Raw genomic sequence first — 18,481 nt, forward strand, 5'->3', positions numbered from 1 at the left:
AATGCTGCATTGAGGAAAAACTGATCTGCTGGTTACAATTTAAATATGAGGCTCTCAGAGTAGATTTCTAAAAAAATACACAGGCTCCTAAATGTCAAAGCTAAAAAAAAATTGATACTAAACAAAAAAAAATACTATTGAATATTCAGCAGATCATCTTGGGTCATTTTGACATGTCAGACAACATACTCAAAAGTATGTTTCTACTACTTTTCCCATACTCTATTTAGTACATTTATGTTAACTGCTGAGTATGCAAGCCTAGGATGTAAAATACCATGGTTTTCTTTGTAAACTAAGGACATTTTGTAACATCACTGGAAGAAACTAAGTAGAGAACCTCACAGCATCACTACTAGAGCAGTTAAAACGTATTTACATTCAAATGTTTATTCAATTTTATTTTGGCTTTTACCTTGCAAAGACTAAATAAATATGAAAGGAAATGAATCAAGTGAATGATAACCTTAGGTGGCCATAAACACACAAATGCTGGCTTTTATTATGAGTGCTGGGCATAACTGTAATTGTTGAGAAAGGCGGCCTGGTTGAACTGCCTGCAGACACGTCCTCCCCGTTTGCAAGACGACCCTAAATTTGAACGCTGCCATGTTACTCACTGCCAATTGCCAGCAGTCTGTCTCCCCTCTGTAGATCAGCAGCTGCAGCGGGTGAGTTCGGAGTCACGGTTTCGATGACAACGTGTCCTGCATCGTCTTCCTTGGGCTGCACGAGGCGGAGCGTGAGCCCAACGCTTTGCAGATTCCCTTTCACTAGCTCTGCCTAGAAAGAAAGAAATTAGGAGTTAAGAGTATGTTGATTAGGCTCGCTGCAGGGATTCATGGTTACTAATGGTCCTGTTTAGAATAAAATTTCATTAGGACATCCATTGCCTTCAGGGAGCAGATCATCACAGAAGGGATTTGCCATCAGTCTACACCTTGGGAGAAGGACGGAACCAAATGTCACCAGTTCTGAAGAACCAAATATGCCAGAACTATAAAGCAGTGCAAGGAATTGTCAGCTAAATAAATATATATACATCTATATATAAATATTTGTACACCTGTTCAATAGTATATATACTAACAATACTGAGCTAGCCTGTGCAAATACAGCTCAGCAGGAATAGCAATACATGGCTCATTTTCACCAAAAGCCCCAGTCCTAACAAAGCTACAAACACAACCTCATCACCCATTTTATCAGAAAGTTTTATTAAAAGGAGCACTGTACCATCAACCTACGTCTCACTTCAAATATACCACATTTATGTTATAAAAACCTGTTCCTATGAGTAGCTCTTCACTAGTCTACGCAAAAGGTGTTTGGAGTTAAAAAGCTATTACACATTGCTAAAGTATTGTTTAGAACAAACCTAAATTAACAACAGCCTAAGACTTTTCTTCAAAGGCTCAGAACCCTTTCTTCATACGTATATTGCAAGATAAAATTCAACTCAAAAACCTCATATATTTTCTTCTTAAAGAAATGACTGAGATACAATCTCTGCAGTGGAGTGTCACCCCACACTCATGCAGGGATCTATTATTGAAGAATAAATCTACCTAGTGACCAATTGCTTACACATGTCAGTGTCTGAGATCTTTGACCACCTTTTTCTTAAAAAAAGACTGTCCTCAATTAATGAAAAACAAACCAACCAGCACCAAAGCCAAAACAACAAAACACACTGCACAAATTTTTTACTAAAGGACATTCCTTCTGGACTGTTTCAAATGACACCGTATTGTCCCTCCACTGTCTGATGAAAAGGGAACTCAGTCTGTTTCAGCTCCAAGGAGAAATAAAAATGCTATACTAATTATCAATTTGCTTCGGAACAGCATTGAGTTTGAAGAAGCGAACTTGTATTAACTTCCTAAGCTTTGCCACCAACCTCCTGCATTTCCCATTATCACTTAAAGATAATATTTTCTCTCAAACTTTGTTAACATGTCTATTATGAATGCCCAGTAATGTAGGCAAGAGTAAGGCAATCATATATAAGCTCAGCTGTAATACCAAGATTAAAGGTTCCTCTATAATGCAAACAAATAAATAGCTGCCCACAGAAACAATTGTGGTAGGTTTGTTTGGGGTTTTTTTGTTTATTTTAATTAAGGTTATTCCCACTTAAACCAAAAAACCTCTGATGCATAATTAAACAGTTCACTGCTCCAAAGCTGTGTTACAAAAACAAAGGAAAAAAATAGAAATACCTGTGGAAGGAAAGACATTTATTTTATTTTAAGAAAAAGAATTATCACCCTGCTTTTATTATAGATAATATAGCTTTAAATTAGTTCACAAATGTTTCACATGCTGTATGGAAACATCATGAACAATTATTAGCATTTAAAACACTAATATTTTAACTGTCAGGAACACAAATGATGTGAATTTGCTGTGGCAGCATACGAACCTGCAGCAAAAACTCCTTCCAAAATCACTCTCCTATGTAGTTCTGCATATTGTTATCAAACAAAGAGATCATTATTCCTGGGATTTGCCAGAGTCTAAGCACTCAAATCTCCGTTTTCTTATGATTGTTTCCTTAAAAGCCTTGCTCTAAATGATTCAGGTTGGAAAAACACTTCCAAACCCTTCTGTTTGAATAGATAATGAAACTATCATAACGATGATCAGAAAGTAAACTCCCAGTTAAGGAATGCTGACAAACATTCATATTACAGAGACTGAAAGGGAAACCACCAGCATTTTTTATCCTGCCTTTCATTAGTCCACTGAACTACAAAGCCCTTATGGGAGAGAATTTCAGGAAAGAAATGGATCATTAAGCAGGAGAGAAAAACAAACAAATACACAAACAAAAACCACAAACAATTTTTTCTTAACACCAAGTTATTCTGGTCATTTAATTACACTCCTTTAGTGATACATCTATTTTGACAATATAGAGTTTCTTCCAAAATCCTGTATAAATTCTGGATCTTAATGCCCAGAACTGGTGTTAATTAATCAGCCATTTTAAAGCCCTGGCTCACACAAGATGCATAGTCTTAGTTTTGCATCATTGCTGTAAGTATTTTTGCAACATGAGGCAACTCTTGTGCAACTCTCGAGCAGAACAGAAAAATACCCACGTGCTGAAGGCCACCGGCCACCAACACTTGTACAGGAGTCACCTCATGCAAACCTATTTTCCTTTACAGCTGGATTTTCTCATCCAGTCAAAGAGTGGCACGCAGAAGTACTAATGTTTCTAAAGATCCGTTCCTCAGAAAGCAGTGAGTCTTGTCTGAAAAAGAGAATGTCAGAAGGAAAGTAGGAGCTGGTACGGCAACATCTAGCGGTTTGAAGAAAGGCAGCAGTGAGCTCTGACCACAGTGAACTGCATGTGAGCGAAATATGGGAAAAAGGCATAATTAAGAAGTAAAAGGGAGAAAAAAAAGGTTACCAAAAGCTTTCTTACAGTTTGTCAGTAGAGACCCTCGTCCTAGGCAGCTTCATTTGACTCCAAAGACAACTTCGTGCGGAGCTCAGCATTGGGTGACTTCACAGTGAAAATATTTCTCTCCTGTAAAACACCCTGGAAGCCTTTGAGGTGATCCCCAGCATTTCACCCTTCCCTCCTCCTCGGGGTGAGACCACAGAAAAGAACCGAGGGACGGCTGGGACCAAGGACACGTCGGTATCTCCGCACATTTGGCTCCCACGCAGGGACACCGACCGCAGATCGCAGCCCGTACGACCCGTACGTGAGGAAACTCCCGATACTCCGGCAGGATCTGACAGAAAGCTGGTTTTTTGAAAGGAAAACGCCTTTGAATGTAACAAGCAAAGTTCATCTCAGATTTTTATTAACTTTGGCTGCAGTCACAAGTTCGCTCACAAAGTAAATTCATTTTATTTATCACCCCGAACCAGATGAATAGTTCCCTTGATTTTTCTTTCTGGCAGCTCCAGGTTTGACCAAGTAACACCACAATATCTCAGGCTGCAGTGCAGGTAAATACTATTTCAAGCTCTCCAACATCCCCCAGCCCAACAAGTTCACTCAGAAAACCAAGCATCTGCATACACCCAGCACAGCTACTTTATGCCTTTCTGCCTCTCCCTCAAATTAAATCTTGATAGTAAATCTGAAAAGCTACTGGAACATGAAATATCATAAGGACAAAAAAAAATTATATATATATATATATATATACACACACACACATATATATCAGCTAAATGACACAGAAGAAAATTGCTGATAATGAACAGAGATTGTTTGCTATAAGGGAGAAAAATTAACAGCTATGCCTAGGAGAAAGGGGAATTGTAACCAGCTACCTATACCTTCCTAAAGCAAGTTTATTTTAATTTGATCTAATTAATAGATCTGTTTTACTAGTTCTTGCAAACCTTCATAGTTACTTAAAGAATGGAAAAGACAAAGCAAAAATACCATATGCTTGTCAGTGAAAGGCATAAATTCAGAGTAACTTATACTGAACCATGTCATAGAACTCAGAAAATGTACCTTTTCATGAAAAGGTGAGCAATCCCCAGACTATTTATGAAATACTTGTTGAGACTGAGATGCAGCAGAACAGCAATTACTGCCGGGGGGGAAGTAATTTCCTTAGTATTTTATTATTCAGGAAAACAGCAACAACAAAGAAGAGGGCACAAGATGTCCATTTACATTAAAATTAATATAACATTTTGATGTGGGGCTCTGAATGCCTGGCTTTTACAGAACAAAGTCTATGAGCATTGATTTCACAATACAGGCTGTAGTTCATTTATATGCATCAGTGTGTGAGCTGTGGAACAGAATCCACCGATACCTTCAGCTCAGTATTGGAATTACGCTCTGGAAATACAATGCAGCAGAAAATTATGTCTCATAGCCTTTCCTTACCTCATCCTTGTCATTTTGAAAGCCTAGCAGATGTTGGATGTCAATGAAAAATCAATTTCTCCAATCTTTTTTAACATACTGATACTGAATAACACAGCAAAGTGATAATTCAGAAGTTTATAGCTTGCTAATACCATTTAAATGGATGAATATTTAGACTAGTGTCAATACAGGATGCAGTTTTAATATTCAAATACTTCATTAAATTATCACTCTGAAAGAATTTGCAAATACAAAGGGATGATAAATTAACATCCCTCATAGGCAACAGACAAATATGATGCCATCTGATTTACTACGTGCTTCCAAAACCATACCTACAGAGTTATTTTTAAATACAGAGGCACTTCCATTCAGAATTTTTAAGACAACACATAATTAATAAGGTTCATCTATAAACATGAAAATCACAACATCTGGAAAAGTACATATGATAATCTCTTACTAGTTGTGTAACATAATTCAGCTAAACTTTAGAAACTATTAGATGCATACAAAAATAAAAAGTAACAAAATTAAGCCACGGCATGATAATTAGAGCGTAAGGGTTTTGCTTTTAAGCCAAATGACTTATTTTCAGGAACTAAAACAGAAATTGTTTTTTGAAAGCTTTCTTTTGTTCTCTAACTAGCATTTCATATTTGTGTAACTGTTTGTTAACATGAACATAATAAAGCTTTGTTAAAAACAAGAAGTATTTGACATTCTGTTGAATGAACACTAAGAAAAGGTTGATCACTCAAACACATAAGAAATGTCACTTCATTGACTTTACACCAACTACAGAACAATATTTTTACATCTATTTCTTATTCCCTATCAATGATATGTAACATGCTGTATGTATCACAGATTGACACCATGTCAGTGCTGTATTGTAGATAAAAAACCCTTAATTTCTTCCAGCTCATTAGAGTTACTACAGTGGTTCCTATGTATTCTTGGAAGGTATGGTCTGATGTGTTTTGGGGAAAACAAGAAGAGATAATGTCTGTGAATATGCCTGTAAAGTATCACTTTCTTCCAGACAACCCTGCACGCTGAGAGGAAAGGAAGGAATATTTCATGTCAAAAAACACCCAAAACATAGAAGTATAAAACTAAGAAACTGTTGCTTCTATTCTGAAGGCTCGGATATATGTATTATTTAAAAAAGGGTTTGTGCCTATGTCTTTAAAATATGAATTTTAACATTATTGCTTTTTTCAGCCCTATTATTGAATGCAGTAATCTGACCTGCACAGCAAAGCGACTGCTCCATTATTTATACAGAGGAGTCAGTGAGAGGAAAGAGGTATCACCAATCTCACGATACGCTCCTTAGTAATGTGACTCAAAAAGGGGAAAAATAAAAAAGGCAACTGTTCTGAACATTCCGAGAGGATTTCCATCTATGCTTTAGAGAAGTGGATGTTTTTCTTCCCTCTGTGACACGGCTGTGAAGCCCAAAACTACGGGGCCAGAGCACCACAAGCCTTTTCAATCTCTACTCCATTCCTTCCCTCCCCACAGCAGAACAACCCCTGAAATGTTCTGGGGAAATAGGCAAGAAAAAGGTTCACAGAAATAGCCTTGATGACAGAAACCCTTTAATTTCCCAGACACAGAGTAAACTCCCAACAATAGAGACAGGAGAAAGTTTTCTGAGCATTTGAGAGCTTGTCGTGTTCTTGGGATGCTTGAATGTTCAGTTGTCAATAAGTTATGTATTGATTACCAATTATAAACTGTGTTCACTCTTACATCATACACATATGTGGGTGTATTAGATACATACACACACACACAGTTGCACAAAAAATCAATTAATAATATTTAAAAAAACCCAAACTTGGTTCATAAACTCCCTGGGTTATGTGCATTCAAATATACTGCAAGACCAGATACAAACACAGAAAGAAGAAACCCAGGAACCGGCTACCAAAACTCTCATGTGCCTCTCACTCCTCAATCTTTTTATTTCCTTTAGCAGTGAAAATGTACTTCTGAAAGTATCAGAAGATTTTTTTAAAATACAAAACCCACGACTTACATTCATATTTATAGAATAGCTACACATGACAAACAATAAGAAACTTGTCTCTGTAAGACTTCATTCTACACAGAAAATTGACTCTTGTAATAGTTATATTCTTTTCTACTAGAAACAGATAATTAATTACAAACCACTATTAAAAAAAAATTCTAATGCAAAAGACTACATACTAGCTACTTAAAACATAAGTGTATTTCACACATACAAGCCATACTGTGCCCTAAGAAACAAACATATAGTAGGAAACACATATACAAACTTGGAAATTAGTTTCCTGTTTTGCGGATTATTTTGTTCATAAAATGTGTTTCCTAAGACCGCTTGAATAAAAATCTGATTTTTGTTTCCAGAATTGAACCTAAATCCTTAGATGTAAAGTTGTTACTGTTCCAAAACCTGTATCAAGACTTCCATGACAATAATTATCCCACTTTTTCTTGCTATATGATGCTCCCTCCATACCAAAGAAACACACACCTTTAGCAGAGGAACCCCATAGCCATAGCAGAAGGCATCAGCAGCTGATGCTCAGACCCACACACCTTCCCATTCCTGCTCCCCTTTGCTAAGAGCAATAAAACCAACCAACCCAAACCCCCACGAGCACACAACACATGAAACACCTTTCCCTTCAAAAGACCCATTATGTTTACTGGCATCTGGAACGGGCCAGCGAGCAACCGGTTCTTACAAACCTGTCACCAAAATATAGGAAAGTATAAACTGACTTTAAACCTGTTAATCCGTATCGGGTTGGCCCAGGATGAATTATCCCACTTGGATACTGAGGCAGCACTAAATCTTAGCACAGGTAAGTTAGTACTGCTGATTGTGTCAGGTGCATCAATATTTTCTGCTGCTTTAATAGTACATATCTCTGATTTTCACTGTTTTCCACTGTTATTAATCTCCTCTTGTCCATATCAAATATTTTTGCACACAACAGAATTTTCTGCAAGCAATGCTTGAAGGGACAGAATTTCCAACGAATGAGTATGTCACATTTCAGCCACCCCAACTAAACAAATATTGGTTGGTTTTTAACGTGGCACACACTTTCTGTTTAACCAAATGGCATCACTAATGAAAAAGTGTGTACAGAAAATGCGTCACAGAGAAATCAGACTCATAAGGAATGGACTCAGTGTCTCTGCTTTCTCAGCAAGGTCTGGAATAGTCACCAGCTTTGCTTTTTGTGGAATATTTGGAACAAAAGAGATTTTTAATAACAATAAAACAATGAAAAAATGGAACTTGGATGTTAGACATTTTGCTGTTAAATTTTCCAGCTGTGGGAATTGTGGTGTAGGGAGACAACTATCTCAGACAAAGGTTGTAGTCTTCATGATTTCATTATTTTTTTTAAGAGAAACTTATTTATGGATAAATTTCTTGAGATATTTTTTACTAGCAATCTCATATAGCAAGCTAGTGGGCCTCATTTTCTGTTCTACATGATATCTTGTAAAAACCAAAAAATATAAGTTACAAAATATGACGGTAATTTCATTCTGAAGTGAGTTACATATTGGAGGAAGATTGTATTTAAAATAATCAGTCATTAAGGCCACAATACCGCAAATGTTACGCACATGTTTAACTTTATCTGAAATGTTTGTGACAATTCGTGATAGTTAGAGTGAAACATCTGCATGTCCCCCCGATGAGCACTAAAAACATTCGACACCAGTAAAATCCAGAACAGGCTGGTTAGGCAACAAAATAAGGAGCTCCATCTTATTTTCTGCAGTACTTCTGACACATTGCACGTACTATTTTACTAAGCTACAACTAAAAACTGTACTTTCCAGTTGTACGGGGAACCAGGTTGTGTGACATGCAGAAAGTCGGCTGTTCAGCAATTATCATGAATTGCTGAGGCATTCTTGCTAAACAGCAATTACATGAGCTGAATGGAGGAGTTAAAGACAAACAAAGCAGCGGAAAACCTGCATTTAACTTCAAAGTGTCAGAAGCAGGTAAACCACAGACCTTTGGTTTTATGTGGAGCTCTTCTTTGGACAGCAATTTAGTACAAACACCAATGTAGCTGCTCTCTAAGTGCTCTTACTCACTGACATCCTTTTAGTCTTTATTAAACCCAACTGTGATGATTTCCTTTGGCCCTGAAAAAAACTGAAAAGATTGATTTTTTTTTTTTTCTTAAATCTTATATCACCGTTTATGTCTTTGATAGAACAAAGGCTTCCTCCAATATTGCTTAAGCATGACTCAGTCATCACAGAAATAGTTCTTAAAAAACTCAGGTAGTCCAACAGCAAATACTGAAATATGGTCACTGAAACTGGATATTAAAAAAACAAACTGAAAGTTCATTAATAATACAGTGTGTGACACTGAACCAATAAAAGGTTTATGTAGTTAATGATTTTCTTTGCATAAGTTTTTTATGAATTGCTGCAATGCAAATTACAGATACAGGAGATTAATGAGAGCGTAAGAGTTTGTGCATTATGAATATGTGCACGTGAGGTCAGGTAGCCCAGGGTTTTGTTCAACTCTGAGGGGGACAGAAGAAAATGAAAAGCATTTTCAAGTGTATATGTTAGAGTAAAGCCTAGTAAATCAGCTAGTACTTACTTATAGTTGCATTGGAGTATCCGATTAACATCTATAAAACAAGTATTATTAATCTTCATGTAATAAATTCAAAAAGTTAGATTATTGGATAAAAGTTCTTGGTAATGGAAATCATATTAATGGTGAAAAGTTTTGTTTTCCATGCAGAAAAAGTGCTTTACAATTCTGACTGTCATACCCAGCAGCATTAACCACCTGATTACTGACACGGATATTGCCATCAAAACTAAAAAGATGGAAAGTTATTATCCACTGTAGTTACAGTAATATGCATCACGAATGCCAGTTTCCATGGAAGTAAAATATACAATACTGCTTTCTAATGCATACCAATCATAACTCTTAGATCTCACTAATGGGCTTAAAAGTCACATTTTAAAGGGCTTACATTTTTGAAGGAAACGTTGCTGGAAAGAAAAAGCGCATTATTTATAGCTAAATTTTATTCTAGAGCAGCAATGTTTTCTGTAGAGCAACAGCAACGCCAATTGCAGACAGTTCCATCTGGAGCACAGCGCATCTTCTGAAATGAGCCGAAGCTGCACAAATACTCCTTGCCTGGAGATTTTCAGCAAAACCTCGGGATTTGAGAGGGGAGCAGAATCACGGCTGGAAGTGCTCTGAGGAGGAGCTCAGTGCTGCCCAGGTTGGGGCAGGGCCGGGGGGACCCAGCTCATCCCCAGCTCTCATCCTTCCACCACCCTAACCCAAACTGCATGATCACATTCACCTTTCTACCAGAGCTGAGAAAAATCAAGTGGCATCGCTTCTTATTAAAGACGTGATGTATCTAAACAATTACTCACAAAACAGTGTGCAAAAATATGTTAGAAAAGCATACTCTTACAAACAAAACATTATTATTTCAGGTAACAGAAATGACACCCTTAGTAATAATGTAGTCAAAGCAACAGGGACCTCAAATGTACTTAGAACCAACAATTTGAAACATCAGAGGACTTAAGCGAACACAGTTATTTCTGTGCTGTATAAACACACCATCTTCTTAACAACTGTTAACATTCCTCACCGATATTAACAGCTAGACGGCTATTAAAGAAAAGCATAGGTACAAATAATATCTGTCACAAACCGATCGCTTTTCAGGCTCCTGTGTTCCCACAGAACTAGCTAAACCTATAGGAACTAAAGCAGATTCAGTCAAGAGATTTATCATCATAACAGCTCTTCAGACATTAAACAGAAGGTCCATCTGTACCAAACGAAGCTTCTGCCACATACAACCTCCAAACCCCACCCTTTGCCTGCTAAAAACCAGGACATCACCTTTCCTCTGAAATTCAACATTAACAAGGTCAGAAGAGATGAGGATTTATATCTAGCTTATTCTGAATAACTGCTATAAGGCGGCCAAGGTTTTGTATATAATCATCTTTCTCGACACAGCAAAGCAGCCAAACCACACCGAGTTGTTTTCAATTAAAGTTCTGGACAAAACATTGCAGTACAAACACACAACTATATAACCAGTAAAGATTTCCACGACCATACATCTATTTCTGGTTATTTTGTTGAACACATCACATCAAATCAATTTGTTTATGGTTATAGGGCACAAGTCGCTGCCAGGCAGTGAAACAGCAGCTCCATGTCACATCTAATTAGTAGCACCAAGACAACAGCACACCTAGAAGCCAGATTTTCATACTGTTACCGTCCATCACTTATAAAAATTGCCACAACTATTAAACTGAAAAAAAAAAAAATCTTTACACCAACTAAATCAAATACTGACAATTCACTTTGCAAAATAAATCAATACCTACCTCTATTTGCTTTGCACTTAAGAATATTCTAGGTTTTTTACCCCCCAAACACACATAAAGATCACTTCCCAATATATCTGAAGAATTATTGAGAAAGTTAACATTAGTTGTAAATTGGAACCAACATGCTATCAAGCTTTGCAATCTCGCTTCTATAAATGCTCCATAAAGATGCGAAAGTCTCAGTCTTTCACAGAATGGTTTGGCTTGGAAAGGACCCTTGTGTTGCATCTTTTTCTCCATGTAATCAATGTAATCGTATAACTGGCTAACAACAACAACAAAAAAAAGTGGGATTTTTTTCCCCCTATAGTTGGATATCTAAGTCACAAGAAAACAGAACCAGTGTAACTACCTAGAGATATTCATATCCTCCATTTCTAAGATATGAAAAAGCTTATTACAACGGATGGTCTAAAAAGAAAACCAAACAAAACCCACTTCGCTATGCCGCAAAGATTTCCGTTTGCTACCGGGATTGTGCATCACCGTGAGGCTTACTCATGTTTCTGGCAGAAATCCCTCCCATGATTTACCTCCCCCCTTGTATTTCTGGAGGTAACAGAACATACCAAAAAACCATTTTAGACCCCAAACCACTAGCACCGATGCACGCAAAAGTGCTAAAAGAAAAATACCCCTCCAGAAACAACTTGTTAGGAGTTGAAAAAACAATTGCAAGAGGAGCAAGACACTACCCACAGTGGAAGTAAAAGTCCACCCATTTCGACTGGTGTTTTTAAAATACCTTCTGGCTCAGGGAAGCAATATACACCAGTCCCTCATCTCCCTGTAGTAATGTAAGAATGAACAGGAAATTATGTCAAACCTAAAAACTACTACTTTTACTTCAGCACTCACTATAATTTCATATACCCTGGTTTTGTGCGCTGTTATTTTTTTAAATTAGCAACAGATCGTATTGATTGCTGGTGAAATATATGAGAAAAATAGCCAGCAGATTTCATAACGCAACATCTTTCCCTTTCCCCTTCTCTCCGCCACCAGAAACGGGGCTTGAGACTGTGACCAATTACCTTTAGCAAAGAATTTACAACTCCTTTAATTTAAAAACCAGCAAAGAATCAGTCAATACCATAGAATGCATGCAAAATAAATATATTTTTTAAATAAACCATACTGAACTGGGAAGGGGGAGAAGACTGTCAAACGGACATGCACGACAGCAGCGGGTCTTAAGTAGATCTCACTTGTTTAGTTAAAAGTGGTAAATATTTGTAAGGTGGCAAAGATCTATCTATGTATTACAGGGATGGAATCCGCATCAGTGCTGAGACCATGAGTTATTTGATCTCTGAAATACAAATAATTCAGTTTACTTATTCATTTGAATGAGCTTTAGCAAATAAAAAACCCCTGAAAATTGCATCCAAGAAGTTGATGAAAACAATCTGTGCAATGTAATTTCAATACTTGATATCAGGCCATGGTACTATACTTTCCTGAGCATCACTGCAAGGCTGTTGGTGGAACGGCCCAAAAATGTCACTGTTCATAAATAGCACATTTAATACCAAGCATTTTAAGTCTGAGGTTTCTCTTAAATTGATACTTTAAATATTTGACTTGAAAACGTACAGGTTTAAGAGATTAGGGCTCTGTAGAAAAAACAAATGTGCAACGTGATAAATGATGTAATACTTTACAGTAAAAAAAAAGAACAACTAAATACGGCAAAGCTTCGGGATACAAAATTAGAAATTTAATCATTAACTTGCTCCCAATTTGTTATACAGTCACTGAACACCCACTATAGTTCATGAGAACAATAGATGTGTTAACTCAAAATGTTTGCTTTCACAACCTCTGCAACAAACTAAAAAGCCTAAGAAAAAAATACCTGAAACATTACATTCAGTCAGTTTAGGGGGAAAAAAAGGCAAACACACTGTGAATGTAGAAATAGGGAAGAAAAGAAGGATGGAGATAAAAAAAAAATAGATCTGTGTTTGAGAAGTGAATCTGCAAGTCCCTGGGTGCAGCACCATGGCACAACTCTCCTAATTCTCACATTCCCACAATCTCTGATTATTAAAACTTTAATAATTTACATCAACTGTCAAGAAACCCATTGCTTACACTCAGATTTTCAACTACCTATTTGTGTACAATGTCACACTTGGGTACTGACCACCACGCACATACTACAATATATTCTACTGGAGGAAAGTATAAAGAATTGTCTTTTTTTGAGAAACAAAAAAGACCACTTGAGGAGCTAGAAAAGAGAAAAACTATCAGCATGGTGCTCTATTTTTTACTTCGGAGTCTGTTAGCCTGCAATGCCAGAAGACAATCATAATGAATAAACATGTGTGTTCATCATGCACAGCTTGCCTTTCTTGATGAACTCTCAGAGTTCACAAAAATAGCCTTTGACTTCAATACTTTAGTACCATTTGAAGAAGAGCACTGGAAGATAATTAAAACCAAGTTAATTCTACATTGCTAAGTCATACCAGCAGCAAAAAATGGACTGTAATTTAGATGTTTTCAGAAGAAGCATAATTGATCTTTTTTCCTCCCATTTTCATACAAGCACACACTGCTGAATTGAACTGGAAATGTTATTTTGCATGCAAGCCAGGCCAAGGTTAAAAACAACATGCAAGGATCATGACTTCTGTAGGATAATGAAATCAAGTAATATGTTGTCTGTAACTATTGAAAGAGCTATGGCTTTATTAGATAGAGAGTGAAAGTGTGTACTTCCATGGAAAATATATGGGTTTTTTGTTAGGGTCCTTCTCCAGGGCAGCTGTCAGTGCTGTGGTGCACAGGGACAAACACAGGGAAGAAGTGGCGAGATCCAGCCCTGCCCAAAGGGGAGCGGAGGGGGACAGGGAGGTCCCACAGCAGCAGGACCCTCTGGGAAGCCAGGTCACCCTGTCTGGGCGGGCGACCCCACTGAGATGTGGGGCACCAGAGCAAATTCACCCCTATGGAAAACCAGAGATGCTGACCTGGGCTTGTGTTGTCCTAACAAGATAAGGCTGCAAATAGCAAAGCTCTGATGAGGACACAGGATTACTGGAGGGACTAGAGCTGAACTGCCTCCTTGGTTTAAGCCTCAGTCTGCTTAAATACTCACTTTTTTTTTTTTAAAACAGAAGTTCAAACCCACAGATTTTACAAATCACTGTGCTTTCTTCAAAAAGGATGTCATGAAGCTATACAGATCCTCACGGGGATACAAAAAGGGACACATATCTAAACAAATACTAAGATGAGACCCTTTGAATGAGTAATAAGACACTTTGTAATGGATATCAAACTTATGTCTCTGGATTTAAGTAACACTTGCTCAGCTGACATTACCTCAACACATCGTGGCTAAGTATTTTCTAAAATTGTCAAATAACACCAAAAAAACCCCTCAATTCACAATACTGGCAATAACCTATTAAAAATGAATCCTTACACTAGATAAGAGCCCAGCAAACAGTTATATTATACCAAGTATCAAGATAAATGGCAGTAATACTCAGAGAATGGAAGTAAAGGATATGTTGGGGGAAAGGATGAAGCGATAGACAGATACTCCAGAAAAGCATGTCTGCACGTCCAGTGCACTCATTTGACTCTGGCATATCAGCCAGACTCCCTCTCTTAAGCAAGTCATTGCTTTAAAGTGTTTCTGGCCAACTGACAGTCATTAGCTGCCTGCTCCTTCAGCATCCTTACCTGCTGTTCTCTAACAGATGATACGTAGAAATACATGATACCTACAGACAGATAAAAGGATGACTATCATACACTTCAAGTTCATTATCTACTCGCACAATTTCTATGTCTTAAGTAATGGCTGGCTAGTGCTCTATTTTGCATTTATGCTGTTGCCTCAATAGAAATTCCACCTCTAAAAATAAAAAAAAACCAAACACCCCCCCAAAAAAAAACCCACAAACAACAAAACCAAAACTCACACCCAATCTATCTAGTCTAGAGACGAAAGAATTTATACTCCTGTACCCTGGATTTACCAACACATAATGCTCAAAGCTTACCCAGTTATCTGTAGGACTGCTCGATACCAGCCAGCAAGCAGCACACAGCAAGAAGAAAAAGAATCTAGCTTGAAGAATTCCTTTCAAGAGCTGGTAAAATTATTCTCCAATAATACTTAGAAATAAAAAAAATACAAAAACGTGCCACGTTTCAACATCAAAGATTTCTTTTCTGATTTGATACAGATAGAAAAAAGGAATACGCTTGCACTTCTCCTGTTCTACTACCGCCCAGGATACAGTCAGTCAAGCCCTATATATTAATAGCATCTTTCCCTAAACTGTTCCTCCTGCAGCCACAGCCACATTCCTGCTTCTCTTCTACTGTAGCTTTAAAATACTTATTTCGGTATTTGAAGAGCTGCGCAGCGGGCTGGGGGTTTGGCACTATCAATAAAAGTTCTCTTTGCTCAACTCAGTTATTTTTTGAAGATGCAGAAAGTGTGCATTCTGTCCAGGACACATTTCCAATGCCTTTATAGGTTTCTTCTCTCAGCTGTCAAAACACACCCAGAAATGAAACTAATTTCTGTGAAAGTAAATTGTGTGATCTTAGCTAGAATCAGATTCTTTACTTTCTGATAAATCTCGTTTACTTTCATTCCAATTATTCGATATGAGAAAATATTGCTTTAATGACCTTTTGCAAAATTACTTCCTCCTCGATGCTATTTTTAAAGTTCAGGAATTAATTACAATTCTTGGTCACCTCAATCATATGTAACCAAGACGGTGGTTCCTAATGCACTTTTGCGCATCAGTTGGCAAGAATCCAAATGTCTTTGCTCACAACAGCAGCCAACAGTTCATTCCTATTTATTAGAAACATATTTTTAGAATATATGTTATTTCAGATTCTCTTCCAATAGCTAAAGCTTCAATAACTGTCGTGGAAATAGAAATCTCTATCAAATCTGGCCAAAAAAACCACCAGTTTGTCTAAACAAATAATTCTTTGTTCCAATATTGTTTACAAGGAATACAAATCCATCATAAATGTTCTCATGTTTTGGCTAAACACCCGTCATAGCCAGACTGGAAAAGTTTAATAAGGCATACAAAAAATACTACGTTTTATACTGTTTTCTCTCTCCACCAGGTCTGTAAGCTCAGGCATACCCCTGAAGAAATTTTGTTAGAGTTTTTAGGCTAAAGCTGCCTCCTGCCTGCAACACAAAGAAATTTTACTCCATCTGAATCCATCCCTATAGAAACAGTCCTAGACTGGTCTCAAGACTAAATCACTTTTTACGAACTATTTTCACTTACGCAGTTGAAATGAGTTCAGATAGCTCTGCTGCCCTCCCTCCCTGTGTAACTGTGTAGTCTGTCTTGTACCATTTAGTGAGGAAAAAAAATTGGAACAGAAAGACTTGTTAAGCAGCTGGTAGTGCCTGGCTGGTCCTGAGCAGTCTAGGACAGCTTAGTCTTGACCTGGCTGGAGTTGGGACCAGATTACCTCCAGAGATCCCTTCCACTCTAAATTACTCTGACTTTGGTCTCATAACCAAACTGATATCTTGTCCAGATAGCATTTAAATCTTACTTGGAATTATATACATATATATAAAGAAATGCTTGAAATTGAGCCAATATTTCTGCTGAAGCCAGCTGTTTCACATTTCTGATTTCCTGGGAGGTTCTATAACCTATAGATAGCATGCATTAATCAGGTTCTTTAAAGATTCCATACTAGCCAAATATTTACAGCTACTCTGCTCCCATGACCTTACTACCCCTATGACTTAGCTGGCAGTATTATTCTTGTCATCCATCCTCTGCTCTCTGTTTATGCAGCCAAATTGATGCAGTTATTCATCATCACACCTGGTCTCCTGCACTGACCTAACAGTCATTATTTGTTCTCCCTTACTACTGTGCCTGCTTTCTCCTTTAATAATTAACAGGTATTACATATCTAAGAGTGGTTTAGAGATCTGGTTTGGCTAAGTAATACACTTTGTAGCACCTAGGGTACTTTCCTTACTGGAAGCTTTCAAAGAAATTCCAGCTAACTGAACTCTATTTTTTCTCCCTGAGCACCTTTTTTTTGCTCACTGACACAGCTGCATAACTCACAAAGCTCTTGCCAGGGCTGTCCTGAGCTCCCAGGAACACAGAGTGTAGTATTTCATTCCTAACGCCTTAGCCCACCTAAGTGGAGAGCCTTCTTCAGGTCAAAACTACATGTCAGGCTCATCCATATCAGTCTCGAATGAACAAAACCAAAACCCTTCTCATCAACCACCTCCCCGCTACCTCTCCCTTACTTTTTTGGACTTCAACAGGATGGCACCACTAAGAAAACTCAGCAGCATCCTCAAAATTCTCATCTCATCAATACTCAGTGCTGGACTTCACTCCTTCAAAGTAAAGCCACAGTTCGAAGACATACCAAATGACGACTGACGCAAAGGCAGCTGCTTCGTTTTAGGTATTGTAAAGAAATCAAGTTACCTAGATAGAAGAATGTATTCGGCTGCATATTATTGCTACTGTTTCTTTTCCATGTTGAGCTATCTTATGGGACCTGAGCTATATATATCAAATCTATACTGTCTTGCCCACAGTTTCCCTGTCCAAATTACTTAACACATGGACAGCCCTCCAAGCTTTTTCTCCTATGCTGATCTGTGAAATGCTTTCCTTCTGTATCTCCAGCCTTTTTGCATAAAATGACTTCTGCATCAGTCTTGACACATAATCTAAATCCATTGACAAGCAACCTACCTCCCTGCGAGCCCACAGGAGGTAAAGTTGGACCCAGGTTTGATATGTGCGTGGTCAGTCTGGGAGGACAGACCAGAAGCAAAACCCCAGGAAAACTTCCACGATGTGTATGGTGTGGAAGCCGTGTCCTCAGCCCCCAGGCTGTACTGCTTATTAATGCAGGGGCAGCCTAAGCATCCTGCTGTCAACATAGTCTGTGATACACACATACATTTTCCAAATTGTCCTCCATTTATTTTTATATACAAATATTGATAGAGGACAACTTTATTGATCATCAATACATAGGTCACAGATCAAAAAATTAGGTGTGAAAGCATGGTATATGTACGACATCTATCAACACCTTTGTCTCACATGGTATCTTTCATACTCTTCTAAGAACAGGCTGTAGATCTCAAACAGATTTCTTTTACCACACACT

At 37.7% G+C, this 18,481-nt stretch overlaps 1 protein-coding gene across 1 annotated transcript in view; it reads right to left on the reverse strand.

The window, feature by feature from the left end:
- The window catches only part of PDZD8 (PDZ domain containing 8), a 58,681-nt gene that overhangs the window by 5,194 nt on the left and 35,006 nt on the right, over positions 1–18,481 (reverse strand). Inside the window, exon 4 of the mRNA XM_065843150.2 lies at positions 621–783. Coding sequence (XP_065699222.1) covers positions 621–783 — 163 coding nt within the window. The remainder of the gene's footprint in view (positions 1–620; positions 784–18,481) is intronic.

Source organism: Patagioenas fasciata, chromosome 8 (genome assembly GCF_037038585.1).
Source record: "Patagioenas fasciata isolate bPatFas1 chromosome 8, bPatFas1.hap1, whole genome shotgun sequence".
Taxonomy (NCBI): Eukaryota; Metazoa; Chordata; class Aves; order Columbiformes; family Columbidae; genus Patagioenas; species Patagioenas fasciata.